Source organism: Haliaeetus leucocephalus, unplaced genomic scaffold (assembly GCF_000737465.1).
Source record: "Haliaeetus leucocephalus isolate CR32 unplaced genomic scaffold, Haliaeetus_leucocephalus-4.0 Scaffold137, whole genome shotgun sequence".
NCBI classification, from domain to species: domain Eukaryota; kingdom Metazoa; phylum Chordata; class Aves; order Accipitriformes; family Accipitridae; genus Haliaeetus; species Haliaeetus leucocephalus.
In genome coordinates this window covers 2,658,134-2,685,137 of record NW_010972573.1, presented here as the reverse complement: position 1 = coordinate 2,685,137, position 27,004 = coordinate 2,658,134, and the positions used below count along the sequence as shown (strand labels likewise).

Genomic DNA, 27,004 nt, shown 5'->3' with positions numbered 1-27,004 from the left:
GTAGTACATCCAGTACTGGATATACTCATACAGAAGCTGAAAATGCACATGTAAGTGTATGTCAAATAATCCACAAAGTAGAGTTCATTGTTAAATCACATTTAAAGAAAAGCTGAAAGACAGACACCATAAGCTTAGCTAAAGTTAAGAGATTAATTTAAGACAACTGGCAGGAAAGATATATTTTCTTCCTCCTTTGTAAACATGTTAATTTACCAAATGCTAAAGTCGCATTTCTTCTCATGGAGCACTGTCAAGTACAGAACATTACTAAGCCAAACTAGCAGGCATTTGCCCACAGTTAAGATCTAAGTCTACCTCTCGTCTTTGGCCGCTCACTTCCCACGATCCATACTGCACTTCCACTGTGGAGAACTGCCATGCTGCACGTTTAAAATGCTGAATTGTTTGGAGCACTTCTATCTAGATAGACTTACAGTCAGTAGCACCAGTATCATTTGTAGCATCAATATAAATAAAGTAAGAGAGAAGTATTTTACAGACTCAAGTTTTCTGTTGCTGCGGAGTTTGCACAGTGTCAGGCTTTAAATATATTTTACAGAGTAACATCTTTGCTGTTTTCTCACACCCAAATCTTTACTCCTACCAGAAGCAGGGGCACATATCAATGCTGGCCCCATGGCATTGCTAGAAAGAAGAAAAGGCACAACATCTCTTGTCTGAGGCATGACAGTGTAACAACCTCATATCAAGTCCATACATATGCTTTCCTTCCTCCTCTCCCTCCTTCCCTGGTTCTAGACTTTGTTATCTGTTAAAAAAAGTCAACCTGTAAAACAGCATTTCTCAACACACTTTGTTCAGTTAGCTTACCAAGCTTTCTATCGTAATAACCAATATATAAACACTCACTTCTCTGACCAAAAGAGTCTTTAAGCTAGAGCAAAATGTTGACATGTCAACCCTTGGGTTTAAACATGCAATATGACTGAACACTAATTGCCATAATTGAGCCTCAAAATGCCCAGTTACTTAATCCTGAAGCTGCCACTTCAGGAGTGGTTTTAGTTTGACATACGGAAAATGAGGAGAGGGACTAACAAGAGAAGTTTGTATCACAGCAAAGCAATGAACTGCCACACTAATTTCAAATTCAGATCTACCCAATGTGCACAGCAGAGGAATTTCCATTACACGGTACAGCATTTTGGCTCCACTATGTTTGAAGCAGGGGGTATAATATATTTGAACTGGCCATTCACTGTCACTGAAATGCAGCCATAGCAGACGCATCTGACAAAACCAGTCTTGCCCTCCTCTTACCAAAAGCAATTAAAAAGCAGTATTTTCCTGCACCCAAACCAGAAGACATGGCTTAATAAGAGACTCAGTTTAAGGAAAATAATCACTTTCCCAATACTATCTCCAGTATTTGGGCTGTCTCATGACTATGCTGTGGTTGCAGTTGAACATCGTTTCAAGCAGCAACACAACCGTCCCCCAGCTTCAGCACCATTTCCGAGCAGATCGATGGCACTTGCCTAGCAGCACTGCAGCCCCAAGTGCTGGAACTGAACTACAACTTGCCACTTTCATGAACGCCTGCTAAGTTCGCCACTAACTTAATCATTAAGAGAACTTCCATATAAGCCTGACACACCAATTTCCTCCTTGAAATAAAAGGTCCAATTTACTGCCTTTTTGCAGTTATGTCAGATTCCCCATCCATAGCCTTATTGCCTAAGGGAGCAGCTAGCCTAGTGCCAGAAATACTGTCATAGCGTTTCCCTTCCCAGAAAGGTGTCATTGTAAAAGCCTTAAATTAGACAATTAAAACAAACTATTCCAGCCCTCTTGCCCTGCTAATTTGTCGAGACAGCTGAATATAGGTTTCTGCAACAGCTAGGGAGATTCACTTGGATATTGCAGGTGAAGGCTTTGCCTAACTGAGGTCAGTATCAGCCCTCCCCAGCCTGGGCACAGTAGAGTTTTCAGGAGGTAACACAGAGAGGAGGAAGGAGGAGCTCTACTGGTGTCTTCCACTCCGTCTCTCTGGACAAGACTCCTGTTCATCCAGAAACTAGGTAGCTCATGTCATACCACACAAAAATAGATGGAGTAAAGTCATCTCAGGAAAGAGAAGCTCACTTAGTTTGAGGGCAAAGATTGATTCTGGTCAAGTCAGAAGAAACTTAAACAAATTCACGCATTAATTATCAATTTCTCCATTAGCTGAATGAATAAATGAAAACATAGTTTTATCTGACTTTTTATTTCCTTCCTCCTTTCTTAAACCCCGTGGGGGAAAAAGAATAAGAAAGAAAAAAAGCAGACCGATAGCTGTAATTTTGGTATCTTCACTACCCTTTATGCCAACACACCAGGAACAGTCATCCTGATATTTCTCCCCTCTACTCACATTTAAAACAAGAAAAAGGCACAACAGCCCTGGCATACAGACTTGAGTCTATATGCCAAAATTAATTGGTAGATTGTAAAAAAAAAAAAAAAAAAAAGGAAGAAAGCAGACTGCACTGCACAAAAAGGATTAACCTTAAATCTAGGCAGTTATTTTTCAAAATGTACAAATAATCACAGATGTTAAGTCAATTTCAGACTACCTCCAAACTTAAGACAACAATAAAGCTTTTATTGTGTTACATAGTTGGTAAGAAGACCATAAAGACAAGAAAAACAAAAAGTATATTTTGTTAGTGGAAATAATCCAAGCCTACATTACTGTATTTGGCAGTTCTCAATTTCTGCACATACCTAGCGCACACTGCTTCATTAGGGGGGAAAGACTATCCCCAGAGGAAGAACAAAATTCCTAGGAAAAAAGTTAAAATATATTCTCCTTCTCTATACTGGAAATATATATCTGAAATACAAAAGCATTATCTAGGGGTGGGCTTACAAACTGAAACCTATTTAAATACATGAAAAGAAAACCCTTATTTTGGAAGCTGTACCAGAAAGCAATAGACAATTAAATTGGAGTAGGCAGATACACAATAACCAGATTCCATAAATATGTTCACTACTTTTTGAAGCACTACTTAGAAGAGATAATGCTGTACTTAGCCTAGTAGTTCCACTAAACTGAATCTTATTAACAACTGCAATTTCTACTTTTAGACTACAGTATTTTTTAAAATGCTATTTTATAGCATATTTCTTAGTGCCACCTGTTTTTCTACTGCTATTAAGGAGTTCACTATTCCAACTTAAACAATCAAAAAAATCCAATGTGTCTCAGGCTTTAAACCAATTCTGCAATCTTCCCCACTTAGTCACTTGTAGTGACGTGATTTTGCAATTTATTTTTCTTAAATCAAATGTCACTGATTTTTGCCAAGTATTCACATGAGGGTACTTTCTTGAGTTCAGAAAGGTACAGGAGCTACATAGAACACAACCAGTCATGAAGATTTGGAAAGATGCACTAACAAAAGCAAACTCTTCCTTCAATGTGTTTACAAGCTGAGTAAAACAAAGGCAGTGAAGTTACATGAACATGTTCCAGGTGTTGTCTTTAGTAATATAAATAGCAAAAAATATTGCAAGGCTACAGGGCTGAGAAAACAAACGTAGCACCAGAATATAGCAAACACTGGTTGGAGTTTGTTACTCATAGACCTCTGGTTGTCAGTATCATGCCAACTTCTTCTTGCCCTACTGCTTAGATGGCTACGCTTCAGTCTTCAGCTTCCAGTGAAAGAGGAGAAACAAGTATAAAAGTAAGGTTCCCTGGCTCTGAGACCATCAGAGTGTGAGAGAAAGCTCCCAGCATCTTCCCACACCGTGGAGCATGCAATAGCACTCCATTCCCTGCGGTAGCATACTCCCAATGTTAGCTGAATTCATTTAAATAACTTCAATAAATGTGTGCATTTAAAAGCAAATTCCTTTCCAGAAGAGCATCCTAAAAAACCCAAAACAAAACAAAAAAACAAACAAAACCCCCAAAACAAAACCCCGAACAAACACCCCCCCAAACCAACAAAACAAACTAACCAACCAAACAAACAAACAAAAAAAAAAAAAAAAGGAGAAAGCTCACATCTTTTCCAGTGCATCTACTGGCAGTGCCCTGTGGGGCCTGGCAAGTGGGAAGATGTATGTCTGGCATGTCATTAACCCATCCGACTTTCTTTGCTAACTTTAGTTTCATACACTAAAAGCAATAATCACAAGGAGCAATTCAATGCACTTTGAGACCAACCAAGTGGCAGGCTGGAGACTTTCTTCCCTGCTCCTCAAACTCTACAGACAAGCTAGGATCAAGCTACATTTCAGTTTAATTTCCAGCAAGCTTGTCTGTTGGGTTTACACCAGATAAAAACAGCTACCCTACAGTTTGAAGTAGCAAGGGATTTCAGAAACACTTGCATCAGCATCTCAGGGTCCTCTAGCCTTCTCATACACTATAAACTCAACTTCAAGTTACTGCCACTAGCCCAGAAGAGTTTCAGCTGAGATGCCAGAGGGGACAGTTCATTTCTAGAGAGGCTCTGGGAAAAGATACCAACAGATCTTAAGATAAAAAAACATATAATCACTGTTAATAATTAACAACCACAATCAGAATAACAACTTGTTCTTCAGATAAAATTGGCAAGCATCATTTTGTTTATTGTTAAAACAAACTTTGTGGCTTATTCTATCCCCTCTTTCTTTCTTTCTCCGTTTGTTTTGGTTTTTTTTAATCTGCAACAGGCTTATATTAAAAATCCACATACTGACAACTTACGTTTCAATATTAACAAGCAAACAGTATTCTTCATGCCAACAGTTTTTTTCCAACAGCACTAACTGAAACAATTATGTATAAATATAAAGTGTGCTTAGCGCAGTGAAGCAGAGCAACAGTAAATAAAGACTACCGTTTGTTCATTTGCTTCAAACCTAAAGCAATAGTACTCTGCAAAACCAGTAAGCCTGAACTCTTGTTTACATTTCAGAACAAGAGCTGTGAAGTTGCATTGTAGATAAGGGGAAAGTGAGGTTTCAGAACACAGTGTACATATAAATCTCAACTTTATGATTAAAAAAATAATCCACCAACCAACATTAAAAGAGTGTAAGCAATAAAATTTGTGACAACTTAAGACAACAGAATGTCTTCAGTCACTCCATTTGCAGTATACAGGAGCTAAAATACCAAGGGCTTTAAGGCAAATTCTGACTCAATGGGGATATTATCACAAGACATGACAGACGCTTCTAATACTGCAACAGCTGGGCAATCTTTCAACTGGGCAATCTCCTCTCTCCCCCAAAAGAAAACCACCGTTTCCTATCATTTTAAAACAGCTACTGTGATAGAGAACAAGTACCAACATTCGCTGTGTTTTTTTCAACACAGACGAATTTTCAGACTGCCTACTTTCATACGTAGTATGAAATATGTATTCCCTGGTAAGTAGGAAAAAAATACAGGTAGCTGTACATACCTTTCAACATTCACAGTTCAGTTACAGAAGTTCACAGCTGAAGAGTATCTACAGCAACAGAACTTCAAGTTTGAGTGGACAGTAAAGCAAGTGAAAGTGTAGCTACTGGGAAAAAAAGTGCCTGTAAACCTTCACATGGTACCAGCAATTTAGTTCCCGAGATGGAGATTTTTCACTTATGCCACATAGTGAGCAGGACTAAATATTTGATTCAGAAATGCAATAAATTACCTTATTTTAACAATTGAAAGAAGTAACGGCATAAGCAAAAGTAGGAATTCTTCAGTTATTCCCAGTCCGTTCCTGACTGTACCTGCCAAGTCAGTGCATATGTCAGCATCTCATTACTTTGACCCAGCTGCTTGTAAGTCTACTCAGAGGGTAGCTGAAAAGTAGGTATTTTCTTCTGTCTTTGACATACCTCTTGTTTTGAAATCCAACATTCATGAGCATTTGTTAAACTACCACCTAAAGTGATTTATTAAGAGGAACAGCTAGCACCAAGAGCTGCTTACAGCAAGACAAATTTTCCTAGACTGCCTTGCTAACCAGATTTTAATTGAAAATTGTACCAGGAAGGGTAAGTGTATAAATGCCAATGCATTTTGTTCACAACATCCAAGCACATAGTTATTTTGGAGCCTTAAATACTTCTGGGCTTGATTCACTGGTGCTGTGCCCTGTGTGCGGCTGCAATTTAGCGACTGAGAATTTGGTATAAAAGCCAACAGTACCAAACCAGAACAGCAGAGATTTTGTACTTGCTTTGCAGTGGTTTGAAAGAACATGGGCAAACAAAATAAAGACTTTTGGTTTATCCAGTCAAGTTTTACCTCATGTAACCCCCAAAAGATCTGAAAATGGTTTTATGAAATTGCATTAAAAAAGAAAAAAGAAAAAAAAAAAGACAAATAACAACTTGTGTTCCCAGGAATGACTGAGCTTCCCTTACTTTGCACATGCTTTCAAACTGGGATTCACTAATAATTTTGGAAAAATACGGCGTTCCTTTCTTGCTAGATTTTTGTGTATTTACTCACTACAGAAAAGCAGACTTACAGTAGCAGTCGAGCTGGCTCAAAGCTTTTTGGCAGCACAAGTAAAACTCAAGTTTTCTCACCCTAAGGGGAGAAGCCAGCGCTGTGTTTCTTAGGGGAGGAAGGAGCATGGCTTCGGAGAGCACCCCAGGGCCAGGCTCGTGCTTTTGCTGTGTTGGGAGGCACAAGATAACTGATGGAGCACTGCTCTTCCCAATCCTCAGTGGGAACTACCACCTCATGCAGCCCTTTCCACTGGCGCAGCAACGGGAACAGCAGCAGGAGCTTCCAGCTACTCACTGCTTGGGCGATGCCACCTGTGCTGGGTTAACGCAAGGCTGGAGGACATCAGCAGTGGCAAAGGCACCATCAGTGCCAAGGGGCAGTTCACAAGGCACTGGCTATGATCCACTGAAACGTGTAACCTTCCTAATCATTCATTTTTTTGCTCCAGAAGTTCACAGACCTTCCCCCAGGCCTTCCCGACGAGCTCAAAGCAATGGAAGCAGGGCAGACTATTACTCACTGACAGAATAGGACCAGCTCTCAGAAAAACAAAACAATGTTTTGCACCACCTCGGGTATATGCCACTTCTCCAGATTTTCCTAATGCAGAATCTCAGAAAACAGGAGAGTTTTATTTGGTCACCTGAACTCTTTCACTCTTACACGTTCAGGCTCACATTAGCGAGAAAAATTTTAACAGTAGATTAACTTTCAGCAAGACTCTTCAGCTGTTCCTACAATTGCAGTACCAAGAGAACATTAAACAGACACTGAATATTGCCCGTCACATTATTTATAAATGCTTTCTAATCCCAAACAGAATTAGCTGTATGTACATGGACAAAATACAATCAAGTATTTCCTGTACACTTTCTGATATTTAAAAAGGAAAAATGATAAAAAAAAATCATTAAAATAAAGACATTTGTTATTTGTCCACATTCATCACCTAACTTATGCTGAAATTCCACTTGCTATCTGGAGAACTATACTGACATTCACAGAACATTTAATCCAGTATTCCTCTCCAGACTGTGTTCATAAGCTCTTGGAATCACTGCCTGCTTTGTTTGTGAAGTAGACCTGCTGGGTTCATTCATCTTCCATTATGCCAAATTTTTGTTTTTCCAGGACAAAATTGGAATTATATAAAAATACAACAGCCCGCATAATCCATTTTGTATTTTTCGATTGTTTTTCAAAGAGGAATAGATTTAGAAATGTGGTTTAAAACATTTTGTTTGAACAGGACCATCCACAAATACAATCCTGAGGTACTCTGCAATTCAGTTACCACTGAAATTAAAATCACAGTTTTATATTCAGTATGGAAGCATTCATCTTTCTGAATACAGAAAGCCCACTGATTCCACAAGACACATACATTAAATCATTCAGATCACCGATCGTGCTGCTGTCTACCCATTTGTTATATTCTTGGATGAGCTGCAGTGGAAAGAACAACTGGAAGGTCACAATTACTAGGAAAAAAGAACTAGGGTTGAGCAGACTAGAAAGAGGACAGGAATCAGGCTGAATTTATTAAATCAGGGCTTTCTTTGCTTGGGGGGTAACAAAAAACTTCAAGTCACCATAGTACTGTTCCTACCTAGAATGCATCCCTTTGATGGGCAGCTCACCAACTCATATTCACTCATGTGAATCAAAGACTGAAGAACTACAGTCTGGTCTCAGTAGGAAGATAAAACCCAACGCATTCTGAAAACTGCATTTTGGATTGAAAATAGCCTTCTATTTACAAGAAAAACATTAAGTTTCTTATGAAAGCTAGTCTGTTTCTAACACACACAGTTAACCAGTTTCTGAAGCGTTACAGCCAGGCCAATCCTCCACAAGAGGAGGTAGTTATTTTTTAGGAAAGTTCCTGCAGACCAGTGGTCACTTGGCTCCAAGTGCAGAGGAAGACCAGTAGTACCATATCACTTTACCTTTGCAATTCACTAAGCGCTCTACTTGTGGATGGGCTAGGGTTTAGCCTCAGGAAGTTCTGCTTTAAATTGAGATGAGTGAGGTCTTGGCTATAAAACAAGTTGGCAGGCAGGTGCTCCAGGCTGCAGCATGAAAGATCCACTGAGCTTATGCGTTGTGATGCAACCTGGAAGTCAAGAGGTACACCAATACGTTAATATTGTAATAAAACAAGAACACTTCCTTCACCTCTACTAGCACCAGATAAACTGTTTTTAAGCACAGCAGAAGTCAGTGTCAGCATACATAGTTGGTCTAACACGGTTTACACCATTGCTGCAAGTTATGCCATGATCTCTTGCTTTGTCTCAGTGCTAAAACCAGGTCCACAGATGGCTAGCAGGGGGAAAAGCGCAAAGGTTTGTCAAACTAAGTGAAATGGATTAATTGTCATCAATGAAGTTATGCGATACTCTACAACCAGAAACAAAGCTAAGAGATTTTACATGAAGTTTGGTTTAGTCCTTTAATTAGCAAGTTTGTAAAAAAAACCAAAAAACAAAAAAAAACCAAAAAACAAAACCAACACTGCAATGTAGAATTCTCATATTTTCTGTCCAATACTATTAAAAATATCCTTTCATAAAGTAGACTCATGGAGCTAGCTACATGACAAAGCACCACCACACAGTAGTACAAGGCAGTGCAGATGGTGGGCAAGGAGGAGGGGTCAAATGCTAGAAGGATGAGAGGCGTTTTTGGAGCAGGGATGGCTTAGATCAAAGGAGGAGAAGCAAACAACTTCACTATTTTAGACTTCTGAGACTACACAAACAGAGCTCAAATGGTTACATGTTCCGTCAGCTGCTCATGGCAAGCGAAGCAAACATTTCATTTTGTCATTGGCACTTTTACTGGCCTCACACGCTAGGATTCTGGAAGTACAAACACCACGTCTCAGGGACAAAAAGAGGAAAAAAAAAAACCCACCAACTTATAATCAAAGCCTAGTGACAGTCTATAAAAGCTTCTGAACTCCGATGAAGGAGACATCACCCAACCTTCTGGGCAGAGATACAGCCCTTACCATAAAGTACCCTGAAACTAGAGACATCAGGTTTTGCTGGCACAAGTGAAGTAGCTTGCCACTGAAAAGGAAGGCCAAGGAGTTTTTTCTTCCTTTTTTTCCTCTCCAATGCAAGCTACACAAGCCTCAGGATAAGTGGTCTCTATTATAAACACACAGCCGTAAGCTTCGAGAGGAACAGACGGTGCAGTTTTTCTCTAATGCGACCGTTAATAATCCAGTCCTCCCACATCCATTAAAACGCACAAATCTTTGTTACTCAATTAGTTCAGTCCTTTTGTTACTGTAGCTACTATTTTTCTTACCCTTGTAGTATTAGACAAAAATTATTCATAGGCTATTTTGAGCAGTCATTTCTGAAAGCTAGGTATTCGGTCTGTTTATGGTGACAGAACCTGCCTGGTACAGTACAGTTCTCATCACACTGAAAACACAAGAAAAAAAACACAAGAAAAAGCATTGACACCCGTTAAATTAAAAAGGAGAACGTGTAATTTCAGGTGTAATGCTTACATACACTGTGGCTCCAAGTACTTGTTTGGAATGTAATATGAACAGTAATAAGCAACCCAGCAGTGCTTACCAAGACATGTTACTCTAAAAATATCTAAAGTACCAGAACTCATAAAGCAGCCAAATCCAAATTCTACTCTCATCTCAAAAAGGATGCAAATCCTCTCTTAAAATCATCAAGCCCTGTGAAAAAAAAACTAATTAAAAGTAATTTTGTTTTTACAAGTTGTATGTTCTGGTTATTTTTTGTTTCCTTGTTGTTTGTTTTTTGTTTGGTTTTTTTTTTTTTAAAGGAATCACTTTGTTATACGAAGAATTTAATTAAGATTTTCATGCAATGAGCATATACTGAATGATGCCTCTACCAGAGAGATAACTGTAAAAGTTAAAACCACATTTTAAAAGGTGTTAGTTCTGGACTCAACTGTAATTTTACTGAAGCCTTTTTTGTTAGCAAAACAGTACTCTAAGAATTAACTTCTGAATTGTTACAAGGAATACTCATATAAACAAACACAGTTATTCTCACAGGCAGGGATAAAGACTTTTCTCTTTGCATTGCTCAATACTGTTCTGTAACAAATTCCTAGAGAATAGGGGAACAAGATGAAAAACAAAGAGTGACAAAGGAGAGCAACTTCTTAACAATAGTTTCTTTGGTTCACCAGAAACTTTCATCAGTTGTTTTTAAGTTGAGTATTGAGATTCTGAAATTATATTGTTCCCAAATCAAACAAGAAAGGGATATTTCAATCTTGCAATCATCTTCAATTGACTTAAATGCAGAAAGACTGTGCATGTGTGTGTTTGCTGTTGTCCATCAAGAACAAAGATTTTTCTAAAAGATCATACAGTTTTTAATAATGCACTGGGTTTCCTTGACTCACTGTGGGGAATCACTGCAGAGATAAGCTGATAAAGGGTAAGAAAATGCTGACTAGAATGTCCCTCACAGTCAAAGAATAAAAAGCATCCAGAGGAAGGGACATCGTTTGCAGAAAGTAGGGTTTCCACTGGAAGAAAAAAAAAAACCCAAAGACATTCTGCTGTAAATAAATACCCCAACAAGTTATCTGGGCTGGGTTCAACAGATCCATGCTCCAACAAGAACAGTGAAGAGAGTCAGTGTGGTAGCAATGGTAGAGGGAAAGGCTTTCTGGATACATGTGGAACCTGTATCAAGCGCTCATTATGGCTTGTTTGGTGTTTTCTTTCAGAAAACTTAAAAGTGTAACTGTTTTATATGCTTTACATACATATATAAAAATAAAAACACAAGCAGCACAGTTCATGACTCCCCAGGCAAAAGAAGCCATTGCCCAGACCAACCCCTCTGGAACGTCCTCTCATCACATCCTGAACTGCATGCATCCTTAACACTTGTTTTCACATGAAACCCCTGTTGCATTTCCAGTACTAATAACATGGGGAAAATGGCTGGGGCTATGACCTTCTTGGAAGATGGTGTATGACACCCTCTCAGGTATGGTAGCTACAGCATAAGCTGTAGAGTCAATGCCTGTCTTTGCCAGAGAAGCAAGACATGCAACAGTTTGACAGTAGGGTACCTTGAACATATAGCAAGATCTTATACTTTTTGAAGTTCACTTTTCAGTTGGGATTTTTAATCATCACAAATATAAAGAAACAAGATTAAATATGCAGCTTTCTCCATTCCCTGATTTTTAAACACTTTATGGTCCATCGTATTGCAATGTCTCCCACTGTAATACTAGAGGAGTAGTAATGGGGTAAGGCCAAATTCAACTTTGCACATCAAACCGCAAAGTCCAATAGAAGACTTTTTTTCCAGTTACTGTTGCAACCTCAGTTATGCAGCCCTGGCTTACAGTGGTTTAAGTTCTTTTTTTTTTCCGGTCTCCATGTGAGTATGGCATACTGAAGTGCAGTTTCGAAGAAGTGGTATACAACTATAACGCATGTACTAACAAAGAGCCCTGGATCTACCCACTGCAAACACCAAAAAACTGTCATCGTGCTTTTAATTTTCCCCCAGCAGCAATAAAATGCAGATTTATTCTGCGAATACCACCACAAATAATGCTGCTGGAGGGCTCTCTCCCTCCCTTAGGCAGTACGCCTTCTGCTACTCCCCACCTAAGAGTTGCACATGTGGCAAAGAACTAGGAGTCTCCCAAATATGAAAACTCGCTTTAAAATATGTGTTACTTGTGCCACAATAGTACTTACAAGCATAAACAACGATTCACAAAAGCCAGCAGTACCTTAAATAAAAAAGGTTTTGCCAAGGTGTTTCAATTTTAATTTTTTTTATTATTATTTTTAAACAAGGAAAAAGTATTTCAAGACTGGTGAAAGTATGGTATGGGCTCACTGTAAATCTTTAGCAGCTGGCAACAAAAATACAGAAAAATACTTGTATCAACCAATATTCTTGTCTCTTCTTGCTACACAGGGCTAAAAAACCACTTTGCTTTGTCCATCAGTATAATGCCACCTCTGTCATCAAGCTATGCAACAAGACTGATTACCGTCTTTGTTTTAAAGCCTTGGCTATACTACAAAAATGATCTGTTGCTGACAATGGATGTCAGCAATGGACACAGCTGAACCCAGCTGTATGGACAAACACAAGCCTTGTTTACACAAGGACATCTTTTGGTGTGACCTGTGGTGTGAATTTAAAGCAATGTAATTATGTCTTTTTCCTGTTTACCCTCAACCCATTCCCTATAGCTCTATTCAGATAAGAAATTACTATTTAGGACTTTAACAGAAGACAATTAAAATAACCAAACAGCCCACACTGTACAGGCAGCCAAATTCCCAGTCTGTTTGAACTGAGTTGACGATGTTAAATTACACCTGCTGTAGACATGCTAATGCAAAGGCAGTGTAATTTTTCTCCTTTTGCATTTGTTTTTAAACAGTTCAATAATCATCACATCCTACCAATGCCTGCATAAGGCTTAACTAAACAGTGATATATATGCTTGAAATACCTAAACTAACCGCTTAGAGCAAACAGGTTCTCCCCACCTCAGAACTAACCTTGCTTCAAATCCTAATCCTTCTTTCTATTCAAATATCAAAGCTCCGCTCGGCAGAGAGGCCTCCCTCTGCTGAGCTGAACTCCACAGCCAGGAAACACATCGGTGCCCTCAGCCACAGCCAAGAGCTGAGGAAAGGAGCTAATGCCAAAAACCTTCACGAGAGAGGGGAAAAAAGAAATTAAAAGGTTTTCTTTTTCTTTAAAGCCATATATTCTCATCTTCAAATGACAGCTTTTAAAATGGGTGCAGTCCAAAGAGTGAAAAGGTAATGGCTTTTCTGGCCTCTCCTTTTTGTCTTCTTTCAAATGTTAAATTAGACGCACGCCAACTCAAGCTAAGGGCCTTGGAAAGAAAAGATAAACCTCAGCAGAGGCTTGAAAGCACGTCACTCAGCTTCACAAACCCAACGGGCAATGCCATAGGTGAGAGCCGTAATCGCCTACTAAGACGAAGGGCAGGAGCGCACGCCTGTGCGGCAGCATTCACAGGGCTTGTGCTTCTCGCCCATCTCTCCTCTGCAGGCGATGCAGCCAAAAGCCTCCGGTACAAATACCTCATGCCAGCAAGACTCGGGGGCACGAAGATTATGTAACTTGTCCCTGCTCTCCGCTCCTTAACTCTGAACAAAAATTTATATAGCACGCAGAAATAGCTCACTTCTACTTTTGGCCCTTGCACAAAGCTGTAACAACTTAACTGAAAACAGTAGTAGCAAATACGTGTGGGGAAGGCAAAATGTGGAGGCAATGAAGCAGAAGTTGCACTCCTTTACCCCTCATGTCAGAAGTCCAGAAAAAATTTCACAGATGTGAAAGTCAGTGTCCCAGGTTTAGCATCAAGATCTTGAAAGTGAGAATTTGTCAAAAAAAAAAAAAAAAGTGCCATTTGTCACCTGTCATTTGGAAATGTTTGGTACTATCTGAACTCATTACCAGAATATGGGCATTCTTGTTCTTCCAGGAGGAAAAGTGTTCTTCTTTTAGAGAACACTTTCAGTTACTGGTATCAATATTACACAGGGAGTGATACCAACACTGTTACCTTGGTGGTAGTCATGCTGGGATGTTCGCGCTGCAAGGACAAGGGTTAAGATGCAACTTGGAGTTAAGGGACAGTAATTAACTGTAGCATTAAGCTACTTATAATTCAGACACGTGAATCTCCATTTGGTGGGAACAAGGAATATTAGCATCCTTAAAACAGCCTGACTGAAAACAATTAATCTGTGAATATTGCAACACAGGTGACAGTCTCACAAAAACTGAGAAATACCCCTTTTTCTTCTTACAACTTGTTTTAGATATAATTTTTTACCAAAAGAAGCTGCTGTACTGCCAGCAAGCAGACTTCGCAATGAGCAGCCCTCCAGTAAAGACTTTCTTTCAGCATCTACTATAGATTTCAGACACTTGGCAGTGAGACTTCCAATAGACGTTCACTTGCCTGACTCTCCCCAGTCCCACGTGGAGACGGTTGTAGGGTTTTGTTTGTTTGTCTTAAATAAGAGGTTATGCTAGGTCCTCAGGTTCTGACCTAGGTTCTCCTGCACAACTGCATCATATGGATTAATTCTACAGTGAGATGAACTCTTTTCACGCCATTATTTCACAGTAACTCAGAAAGGCCTTCTGACCCAAGTGTTTTATAATACAATCACGAATATAACTCTGCTGGCCCTGGGCCTAAAACTGGTCTCCAGCACTCATTTCCTCTTCTCCCTAGAGACCCTCCTCCTTCTCTACTGACTGAAGAAGCCTAAGGAGACCAAACGTCCCTAAAATTAGTTTTTGCTAATAATTCCTCTCCTTTTTTCCTCCCTGCTAGACTTTACTTAGAAAGGCTCTCAGTGTTACAGCCATTCAGTTTCAAGGCCAACTCAGTTATCACCTTAGACATACCGAAGTACTGTGCAACATGTCAGTCCCTGCAACCCCCTCCAGCCCCACGGGGTCTGCTCACCACAGACACTTAGTTCCCCCGAGCTTCATTAAAAGCAAAGTTACATTCCCCTGCTCACTCCCACCCTTCTACCCCCAGAGATTACTGAAAACACTTTGGGATCCTCCTGGATTGAACACACCTTAAAAGGTAATATCTGCGACACCTCACTGAGCTTCTAGCTGTAAGCCATGGCGATGCTTTCCTGTATTTATGCAAGAGCTGCAAAAATTCAGCTTCAATAATATCAGAACCTGATTTAGAGGCTTCAAAAGACATTACTTGAAAGCTATTCCAGATGTGTGGGCGATACCTAGTTTTCTGTTCTCACTCGGCTGCAATACTTCAATAACTACTCTATTATTAGCTGAAGGCGGCAAGTCCAAAACAAGGACTACAGACTCTCTAAATTTCAGCAAGGAAAAAGAAAAAAAATTAAAATAGCAAAGCCATTGTTTCTCTAGAACATAAATTAAGAGAAAAGCTTGAAGTCACCAATTATACCACTTTGGAATCAGCTGAAGTATTTTGACATGGAAAACTAATCGGTTGAGCCAAAACCCCAAGCTTCCCTCCTGAACCATTAAGAGAGAGACTACACTGAAACACACTTAGAAGTTCATTTCCAAAACATCAGCTAACCTCTAACAACAAAAGGCACAAAAGAATAGGTTTTGTGGGGAAAGAGGAGGAGGAACACTTTCAAGTGTTACCATCAAAAGAAAAACAAAACTGGTTTTAAGTTTGCTTTGCCCAATCTTCTGCTTTCAGACTTGAGGTGACAAGAAGCCACCCACAGCAAGAACGACCAGATATGACTACAGAGCAAAGGTCTCAAACATTGAAGATTTTGTACACACACAAAAAAGGAAGTCAAGTTCCACATGGAAACCAGAGGTTTGTTTATGTTCGAGTACTTGTAATCACTGCCAAAAGGAAGCTGTGGGTTTATTTTTAGGGATCTATTTTTAGAGAAAGCATTATCTCAATATTGTCATTTTATGGTATTAGAGGAAAAAATGGTTTCCTTGTACTAAACTTAGAGTCATCACGTTTCCTGTAAGTAAGGATCAGCTCAAGAAAAGCTCCACTGAAAAAAAAGAAAATCTTTCAGGGTTCTTTTTTCTTCACTAGGTGTTGAATCAACAGTTGCAAACAGGCTAATGGTGCTGCTTAGTCTCATAAATGTGAAGAAACTCAAATAGTTGTTATCCTCAAAGAAAATTAAGCTTTTTGCAGAGCCTTGGATTTGGTTAAAGGCTATTTTCAAAAGATGCCACTGATGTTGGCATTATACTAAACTCATTTTTAGGTCATACTAGTATAGAGACTCATTTTCAAGCCTCCAAGTGCTACTGGCATAAGAAACAAACCAACTACTGCATGGTCACCCTCTCAGCAACCAGCACGGCCCAGACCTCCAACCTGTCCCCAACAGACACGTAAACACGGTAGCCCACAATCATGATGGTACATTCAAACACATGGACTAAGACTACAGAGTTATAAGAAAAGGTCAGAAACTCCTAACTGCAACACAAGTAGTAAGTTTGTTGCACACAACAATTGTCTCTAGAATTGCCAAAGATAATAACCAATAGCCAAAGGTAAAAGCAAAACCACTCCTCTAGAAATTCAGATCTCATGGAAACTAAGGTAAGGTTCTCTACAATTTTCCTCCAGAAGAGGGATATCCATTGATTAGGAGGCTAAACAGACATCTGGAGAGAAGATACTGCATCCAGTGACTCTAAAGTATAAACTAGCAGCACTATAACAAGTAACATCCTAAATAACTTAAAATAAACTACTTCATCCTTGCGTGTGATTTTTCCCTACGCTTGCCATTGGCATCGCTCTGTGGTCACGGCTTTGGTAAAAGGTATTCTGAGCTGGTTCTGACCAGTAAACATTAGAAAAGCCTGCCCTTAATGCCTCCAGAGACAACTAAGGTTTGGTAATAAAAATCCCTGCAATGCTGAACTCTGTAAAGATGTTACAGATCATGATACTATCTAGAAACATATGAAAAGGGTCAATCGGCTAGTGGGCAATCCAAGGCAAATACAAATACAACATAGGGCTAATTTAACCATGAGACCAGTGGCTTCAAGCCTTCTTTACAGGCTAAAGGCCGTATTTTGTATTAAAAAGCTCTGCAAAGTCTGTCTTCCACACTCAAGTTGGAATCTGCACTTAAGTCTTTCTCCTTGTTGACCATGCCTGATTATGAGAAAGTCAGACGTTAGCATCTGACAGTATCTGAAATAAAGATGAAGCTATAGGCACAAGTGGATATGGCTTATTACCCGTCACTTTAATTACGGAGCAGAATCTTCTGTGCTGAAGGAAAAGGCAGTCCTGCAGTTGATTATCTTTCACTAGGCTCAAAGGTGGATGAAGCACAGCTGAAAAGCGGGTACATCTCTAGCAATAATGCTCAATTGTTGCTCACTGCCTTTCCTCAGCACCGTTCCTGTAAAACACTTGCACAAGCTGATAATCTTGGTCTCTTATTTTGGAAATATATTTGCAGAACTGCAATCAAGTTCAGAAATACAATTTTAAATTCTATAGAATTTATTTATATAAATATGGTCTGTAACACCAAGCTCATGTGCGGTCCAAACTCTGACCTATTTTCCTCAGCAGAAATAAAAATCGTATTCCTAGAGTCATAGATCAGCTTCATCCTCTTCACACGGTTCAGACTCATACTTCACAACATAGTCTCTGAACACAATTGTCAAACTTGTACTGAAAAAATAGCTAGAAGACTGAGGCAGCTGGTCAGAACTAGGTAACTTGAGAGAAAAAAGCTGAAAAGTTGATTTTGCACTGCTGCTTCAGGTAGGTCTCTACACAAGTTGAGGAAATATGGAGACTACTGCTGTAGAGGCTCCCGCATTACTTACTTGTATAAACTAAATTCAAATCTGTTGTTGTTTTCTGCTAGTTTCACAGTGCTAATAAAGGAAGAGAGCATTCTGCACTGACATGAAAGGAGTAAGACCAATATGGCAGCACACCCTTCTCCCTTGAATTTGCTATTCTTGCTATTTTTAGCACTTCTTAAACATAATGTACACTGACTTCATAATTTAGTCTCTCCTTTTTCACAGCAGGCTAGGGTCGTCTGGAACACCACATGCATTTCCATTGCAGACCTGAAGACAAAGGTGACTGAAACAGGGAACAGGAAATACAAAGGCACACAGGAGAAAATTCTTAAGCTTGCTAGTTTTTAAATAAAGGATCTCTTTTTGGATATTCTTCGTATTTTAAACAGGAGGGTTCTTTTGTGTATAGGTGCAAATTCACCCTGGCACCTAAGCCCCAGGCAATAGCTTATTTCCCACTAAACATGCTGTCACTACAGCCACAGCTGTGCAACTCAGCCCGGGAAACAGTTGGCGGTGTGCACACACATACGGCTGTGTGCCTGTACATCTCTACCTATCTACATATACAGTGCGGCCACGCACAGGCAGCTTACGTGAGGCAGTCATGCATTATTTATAGACCTCGTCTCTCATCACCTCTCTTCCTCTACCTGCCCAGTTGAACCGAGCACTAAAGCAGGAAATAATTGTCGCATGAAGCTGTTGACACGCTTCCTGCTCTTCTAAACCGAGAGGGGAGAAGTTCTGCGGGGTCAAATAACCCGTCTCAGCATGCCCAGTGATGCACGCTATTTCCAAGATGATAAAATTCTGTAATACATCCCTGCTTAAGCTCTGCCATACTGAATTTCTGAGACAGACGTTGACATCGCATTTTAATTGTATGTCTTGGAACATGGAGGACTGATACCCCTTTTTACTCCAGCCAAACCATTCATGTCATGAGTTGTGTAGCAGTCAACACATACACAGTCATTTCACATGCTGAAAAACATTAAACTAAGTTTAGCTGTTAGAAGTGTCAAACAGCAGGAGCTCACCACCACATCTCAAATATAAGCCTCACAACAGCAAGTTCCACCACTCAGTAACACCTCATACGTAAAACCGCTCTCTCTTCTGCTACATTAAGGGTGTAGCTTTTTAGGTTTTGGAAGTAGCAAACTAGGAAAGCCCTCATCATGTCCTCTTCACTGTTAACTGCGCATTCTTCACCTGTCCTCCTGCATTTGACATTCAAGTAGTAAACACTGGTAGATCAGAATCGCTCTGCGAGTAATTGTGTGGGTTCCAGAACCATCATGCCAACTTTATGCAGACAAAATTCTTTAAAGCTATGAAGATGTTCCTTTCTTCCCCCTCCCAGTTGCATAAGCTTATTTTTCAACATTTGGCAACAGAATGAACATTAGATCACAAAGGACCAAATTTGTTGTTGTTTTCCTTTTGGGCTTCCTTAATTAGGGCTCCAGTATTTGGAAAGTAGAAGGAAAGAAATGCACTGTGGTATGGAACTATCAATATTAACGAACAAGCCACATTTCCAGCTTTTAAAAATACTCTGTTTGAGGCTAAATCAGCATATCTAAAAGTGACCTACTTGGAAAAAGTATGTCACCAAGTTTGATATTTAGGTCAGTATTTGTGCAATAATTCCAGTCTGTCCTGAAAACAGTTCTGTTCACCTCAGGACACACACATATAGGAAAACCAATCCTAACACCTATTCACAAATCCCTTCCAAAAATTTACTGGGGCAGAACATGAGAGCTGTCTTGGCTAAGATAGATTTCAATGTTAGAATGAATCAGATTATACAGAAGCAATGCTCATTTTTAATTAAATTGAGCCCAAGTCTCTGCAAACATGAATTCAAATGTTCTCTAGCATACATATATTTATTGCAGGAGTGATGCGTTAGGATTTGTCTCACTCTGGAACACCACTAAAAAGTCAACATTGCCAGTATTCTGTAGGGACAAAGACTGAAGAGCAAGCATTCTTTGCAAGGTCTCCTTTCAAGATTAAGGTTGTTATTTAGAAGTTAAAATAACATCATCTTCCAGCTCTTTTGAAGTATACAGAAGACAGACATGAAAATTTTTTTTCACAGTTAAAAACTGAATTGAGCAATTGAAATGAAACACTTTACCAGGGATCTCCTTCTGCATTAAAATTTATAATTAAAGCCTTCATTACACTTGTAAGTTTCAGAAGCCTCAGTTTTCAGCAGCACACATCAGGAACATGAAGGACTGCAGAAAAACTACCACTGAACATAAGTTAACACAAATGTCAGTTTCAAAACGAATGCCGTTAAACAACATCTATATTTAAAACAGTCTTAAATATTATTCATAATAATTCACAAAAGCGCAAGTACTATACACAACACCATGATTAAAAAGGAATCTGTAATTATCATGTGACCTATCCCATAACAAGCAACTAGGAGCTCAGACTTAGAGCGCCATAACACCTCCCTTCCTCAATTTTCTTGCCTTTAGACATACAATGCTTTACATGGTATTTTCTTGGTTAACAAGAATATTTCAACTTCTTTGAACTTGAGTAGCTTCCAAACACTTGAGGCAGAGTACCTCACATAAACGTTGGGGATTTTTTCCTATGTGAGAATGCTAGCTTGACTGAACTACAGAGCTGAAGATGAAACTTCTTCTCATTTATTTCTACATGTAGATCAGGGATGATGCACCTTACAATTAGCACTTGGACAGGAACAGCATCAGCTGGAGGAAATTTGAGTTACTTTTGCAGCATTACTAGTTTCTCTGTTTCTGTTCTTCAGAAACAGTGTTACTGCATAGTACATCCCACACAACTGCCTTGCATACAATCATGCTTGTCTCTATGTTTTTCAGTCTAAGGATAGAAAACCCAAACATTAAAAAAGCAACTTGAAGTGGCAAAGTACTGTTTCAAAATCCATGAATCCAGAACGCCAAATCTCAGGTTTTGGGGCTGAGGGGTGGGGAGTTGGGGAAAACGAAGCATCATTTTTTCCTCAAAGCATGTTTTACCAACGAAAACCACAGCATAGCGAGTTTCTTTAGTTCTGACAGTCTAAAAAGACACTTGAGACTATGTATTTTCTTTCTACTCTTACATAAGAAAAATGGGAGGTTATCATGAGTGCATGGGGATATGTTCTCATGCTGGCTATCGTCCCGATGCTGTTAGTCATTTGGGTGAACCAGAGAGAAAGAGAAGCACAGCATGGCACAGAACAAGCTTATGCTGCCAGTAATTCAGAGGGGCTTTCTGGCCATTTATCTCTACTTCTGAAGTTCATTGTTTTCCACTGTTTTTCTCACTCATTAGATTTGCCTTTCATTTATCTGATGTCAAAGCCTCTGGAGATGAAAGGGCACTACTCTCCCAGAGAGAGCCACAAAGCGGCAAGAACTCAAAAACCTGACAGACCGTGCCTCACCATCTCATAAAACATGCCTTGGGGATTTTTACCTTGAGCCTTAACAGACCTGAGCAGGGATGCCAGAACAGTGCCTTTCAAAAGAATTTAAAAACTTACTAGAAAAAAACTAAAGGACATCTTAAATGATACATGTGTTGGGAGGTGCAACAGTTACTGCTCAAAGAAAGTTTGACATAATAATCAAACCTCTTAAAAAAGCCCACAACCCAGGCTGTACCACGGGCAATAGGCTGGATAATACATTATCGCAATCTAAAAAGACAGAACAGATCTAGTGTGCCATAAATATCTCTAAGTAGTACCACACAAAACCAAGTTGCTTTACCATAGTAAAGAGCATGAACAGACAGCCCTATCAAGTATAAAACTAATGGACAGTTTAGGCCCAACTAGAAAACGAAAGAGAGAGGGCTGACAGCACAGCAAAATAACTTGTGTGTTAAAAATATAAAAATACAATGGTTCGAGATACATAAATTATTTTAAAGAGGATTTATCAAAAAAGTGGCAGGGATTAAGAGATAAAACAGGTAATTGCAAAAACAACCTTTCAACAACGAAGTGGAACTGAGGAGTCAAATGAAATAATGCAGGACCTAAACTCCCATAATAAATTGTGCTCTAAGCATAGTATAAAATTTGGTTTATGAAGGCTTTAGTTAGTAATTTTTTTTACTGACATAAAATGATTGCTTATTAAAAAGAACAAAAATCAAGTAGTTAAAAAACTAAAGAGAGATTCAGCAACATTTCCAAGCAAGAGAATAATTCCCTAATTCTAGAAATTTCATCTTTAGGCTCTGTGCAAGGAATGAATTTTAAAAATCCAACACTATTTTATGTTTTATTAACACCGAAACAAATTTTTAAACTGAAATTTTGACAGTTATATTTGTCATCTTTTTTATTCTAACGATCTCACTCCATCAACCCAGCTGGATCAAGATGAGAAAAGGGAGAAAGTCCAGCACAGCACTTTGTTTACACAACCATGGTAGAAAGAAGTCTCAGTATAAATGCAGAAAAATTCACCTTCCTATTGCCTGTTACCAAGAGCTCTCAAACTGAGGGTTTTTTGTGCAACACTAACAGCAGCAGCAGCAGTTTATGACAATGAACCCAGAAGAGGCACTATATCACTGCATGGAGAAGACAGAACTGGGGGAAATGCTACAAACATTCCATTCAGGCAGGAATTAGCACTATTCTCACCTTTGATGCTTGTCGAAGCCATCGCAAATATTCAGTGAAGTTATCGAAACAAATGTAGTAGGTCTGGCTTTGAGGTCCAGAGGAGCTAAACGCTAAACAGTGCTGGTGCTTTTTCACTTCTTCCACCTACAGTAGAGACACAAAACCGTCAGTGAACAAGAATCAAAAGCCTCTTTCCAGAAGTCCCCAGGGCAAAGTTGAAGTGTGCCCAAGAGGAGCTCATCAAGTAGAGTTGGATTAACCCTCTCAAGCAATCAAGCTGGATCTTGGCTGTCAAATATTCATGAAATCTACACAAGCAAGGAATGAGAACAGCAGGACAAATGAACCAAAGGAGAAAACCACCAAGAATGTCAACATCTTAAGAAAGACTGAGCACCATAAAAGGTTTCCTAGTGAAACACATTTAAGGCTGTCTTTATACAACTCTTAAAAGTACAATTATACTCCTAGTTATTAAAAACAGGCTTAACAAAATGCTTCTCTTACAGCCCAATTTAATTCTTTGGCATTTTTCAACTTGTTAAAAAACACTCAGAATACATCATTCTGCTACCATACACGAGAAGTCCCACACAACTTATGGTCTCAATGTCTCAGCACTGCATTCTGGAAAGCCTTTGCAAACCAGGAAGTGCAGAGTATTTATGGGGTTGAGGAAGAATATTTTTTGAGCGATAATTTAAAAAACACTTAGTTCTGTGCCAAGCATCCTCCTCCCAAGCTTTGTCAGCAGAAGCCCTCAGTACATTTTTCTCAGCTTGGTTCTCCTTTTCTTTTAAAATTTGTTGTCAATTTTCTGCTTAACACAGCCTGCATGTTTTACCTTACACGAGGCATTTCTGTGCAAAACCAACTTAGAAATTCCATATTAAGCAATTAAAAAAAGAAGTACAGAATCTCTTCTCTTTTTGAATATAAGAAAAAATAAAAAACTTTTTCATCTGAACGAGAAGGCTGATGGGGGACCTGAACCCTGTCCTCTCTAGGGCGCTACAGCCAGGAATACAATTCACTGTCAAAGTTCACCCACTGCTGCTAAAAAGAGGACAATGTCTCTACTTCAGTACTTCCAGGGAAGAGTTGAAGAATCCTGTGAAGAATCATGATGAAAGGAGATAGGAAAAACAGCTCCTAGAAGGCGGCAGTACTTTCCACATTGCTAATATAGAATATTAATGAATCAACCTTAGCCTGCATATATAGCATTGTGAAGCTTGTTTCTCTCCCAACGACTATTAAGAATCAAACTTATCAGTATGCAAGGTAAAGAAGCATTACTTCAGGTGTAAATTCATCCTCAAGCTAATGATTCTCTTCCCATTACCTTGGCTAATCAAGCCAATAATAGTGTTTTGAAACACTACTAGGTCTTACAGTCTCCACTAAAGTTTCACGGAGTCACAGCATGGTTGAGGTGGGAAGGGACCTCTGGAGATCACCTGGTCCAATCCTAGTGCTCGAGCAGGACAACGTACAGCCAGCTCACCAGGACCATAAGGATGGAGACGCCACAACTTCCCTGGGCAACCTGTGCCAGTGCTTGGTCACCCTCACCATGACAAAAAAAATTTTCCTTGTGTTCAGACTGGACGTCCTAGGTTTCAGATGTAATCAGTCAGAAAAAAGTCCAGTTTCAGCTTTTCACAAGTAAAATTGTTTGTTGCTGTTAGGTTACAACAGACCAGTACTCACAGAATGCTGAACACTCAAAAAAACTCCAATGTTAAAAATACATCCACACCCTTATTGATTACTTTTCAGATCTTAAAAGTAACCTAGCATGGATAAAGCCTGGATGAGGAGGTATGGTACAGATCATACACAATACAGCTCCATGTATCCTTTGGCTGTGTACTATTGCACGTATAAAACATTTAACACTGCACACAAGAAAAAGAAACTGAATGTGTTTCCTTTGCTTTTCTTTAGGATTTTAATCCAAACATTATAAACTGTTAAATATGACTCTGACCATAATCAAAAGTCACTGGTATACTTTGATAATCCCACTTACAGAAACAAGGTTTTGGGGGGGTCAGAATCATCATAATTGAATGCAATCTTCTCTGCATAAAGAGATAGGGGTTAGGCAAGCAAATAAATAAAATAAAACATCTTACTTTTCCACCAATTAAAGGGAGGACATGCATCTTTCCAGTCTGGCTTTCTTTTACTGATGAGACAATTAGGCATGTTCCACAAAGGATAGCTTGGCGTCTTGTCCATCTGTTGACTGGCAAATGTATTTTCCCTTTTCGAACATTGTACATTCCTGAGAGCTGAATCCGTTCGGAGCTGCCAATGCTGTGGGGCTTTCCTGAAATAGAAACAAAAGCATCCACTTAATCACAGAAAATCTTTGCCTTTTTCTCTCAAGTCATCCTGAGACTTCATCAGCAAGTTTTCAAGCTACAGACCGCAGCACAACAAATGAAACACAGCTTCAAAACCATGCAAGCAGGTAATTTAGTACCACGCAAGCAGGTAATTTACTATCAGCTTCAGTACAGGCTTCTTTCACAAATAGAAGTATATGACAGGTTGGTATCACGGAGAGCAGACCACACTAAATAATCTGCATTAGTCACAGAAGGACCAATTAATGGTACCGGTCTTCTCTATGGGACCTGGAAATCAAATGTTCATCCTCAACAGTAAGTAATTGGTTACTGTTGAGTTCACATTGACTGTTTGTAACTGCAAAAGGGGATGATGTACTGCATGCTCACCCGCACCTTTGCGCTTTCATGTCTCTTCTAGCCATCCTTAAGGTCATGGTTTGAATAGCTTCAATAGCTTCCCAAAGAATACAGTTCTTACTCTCTCCAGCCCATTCTGTTCAGTCCAAACCCCACAGCAGAGGCAGTACACTCAGCCACAGTGTAAACAGATACAACCTAGATGAAACCCCTCAAAGACCTTGCTTCAGTCTGAGTAAAGCATTAGAAAGAGTGAAGTTCTTTTGTCTGTATTACAATGAATTTGCTATTTATAATAATTCAGATTATTAGCAAGGCTATCAATTAGACCAAATCTGTTAAATGACTTTAAATGGCTCAGACGCTACTAATCTAATCTATTAATAAGATTCTACTCTCTAGAAACCATCATTAACAATGGCAACACAAAGACAAGCATCTCGTCTCTACTCTTACAGGACCACATTCTTTTAGGATAGAAATGGGAAGAAGCATGATTTACTCATTCTAATATGAAGTATTTATCCACATCAAGTTACCCTATCAAACCCTAAACAGTCCAGCGCAGATCTGAGTTATCCAAATATACTAAGTCTTCTGCAAACAGAAACAAGAGGTGATCATGTTCAAGTTAAATCAGTTCAAATTTCTGTAAGAACACCAGTGTTGGTGAAACTTTGGAAGGGAGCTCTCCTGGATAAATAAACCAAAGGCTACATTAATTCCAAGTAGCTTCCCTATCATGATAAAAGATAAATCACTCATTTTCCTACACTAATCTGTAGCAAAATTCTTAAAAATTAAGGAATTAATAACTAGTTAGGAGTCTAGAAAAGCAAAGTTGATCCTGTCTTCTAACCCCAATATTTCAGACCAGTGCCAATTAAACTGCAGCAGTGGCAAGTGCTGCACACTATTACTCCAACTTGCTATTACTCCTGCTTGTATGACAGCTCATTTGTCTCAATGAATCTGCTCTTGCCTTCAAATTATCTATGGGAAGATAGAAGACACCTACCACATGGCCTACCCACTGCCGTTCTCTCACCCCCGCCTACCCTGCGCCAATTCTTGCCCTTATCTTTAAAAGCAGCCTTCTTGAATCTTCCTGCTGGTTTAATGAGCCAAGACTTGGCATAGTTACCCTCAAGCCTTGCTCTGCTCTAATAAACACTAGCATTTAGGCTACTGATGTCTGCCAGTTTGGATCTGCAGGAACATCACTGTTGCTTGAAGCTAAAAGACTGAACCTGTAATGCCTACAGGGTATCAGCATCTAATACAAAAATAGGTACCCCAAGAAAGCAGTAATTTCACTGCCAAGCAAATTCAAATCCAACAACAGAAGCTGTGGATAAACACTTTGCCCAACAGAATAGAGGGAAACGGGGCATCCATTCTGCGCAAAGCTACAGAAAGCCTGATAGGGAATACAAGTGAGTTACACAGAGCAACTCAGCTGAACACAAAAGCTGAATCAAACTTTACATTTGGAATATGAAAAATGTGGTTGCTAAACTAACTGATAATTTACCTAGCTCGTCCAGAACAATAGCCTCCATGCCATGAAGCATTGATTAAAGAATTAACCACACACAGAAACAATGAAATCTCTGTAACAGAGTAAAAAGTGCCTGTTAAGTATTATAGCATGGTTGTGTAAGGAATAGTTGTCAGGAGTGTGGGCAGTTTCACCTCAAAAATGACATTTTACAGTCATCTTCCAGGGCCTGTTTCTGGCTGTATGCTCTCTAACTTCACTGCAAAA

General features: G+C 39.3%; 1 protein-coding gene across 1 annotated transcript in view; it reads right to left on the bottom strand.

Moving 5' to 3' along the window:
• Window positions 1-26,798, bottom strand: part of PHLPP1 (PH domain and leucine rich repeat protein phosphatase 1) — a 66,537-nt gene extending 39,739 nt beyond the window's left edge. The window contains exons 1-4 of the mRNA XM_010586000.1: window positions 26,771-26,798; window positions 24,658-24,854; window positions 22,535-22,660; window positions 8,410-8,576 (exon numbers count right to left, since the gene is read on the bottom strand). Coding sequence (XP_010584302.1) covers window positions 8,410-8,576; window positions 22,535-22,660; window positions 24,658-24,854; window positions 26,771-26,798 — 518 coding nt within the window. The remainder of the gene's footprint in view (window positions 1-8,409; window positions 8,577-22,534; window positions 22,661-24,657; window positions 24,855-26,770) is intronic.
• Window positions 26,799-27,004: the final 206 nt, after the last annotated feature.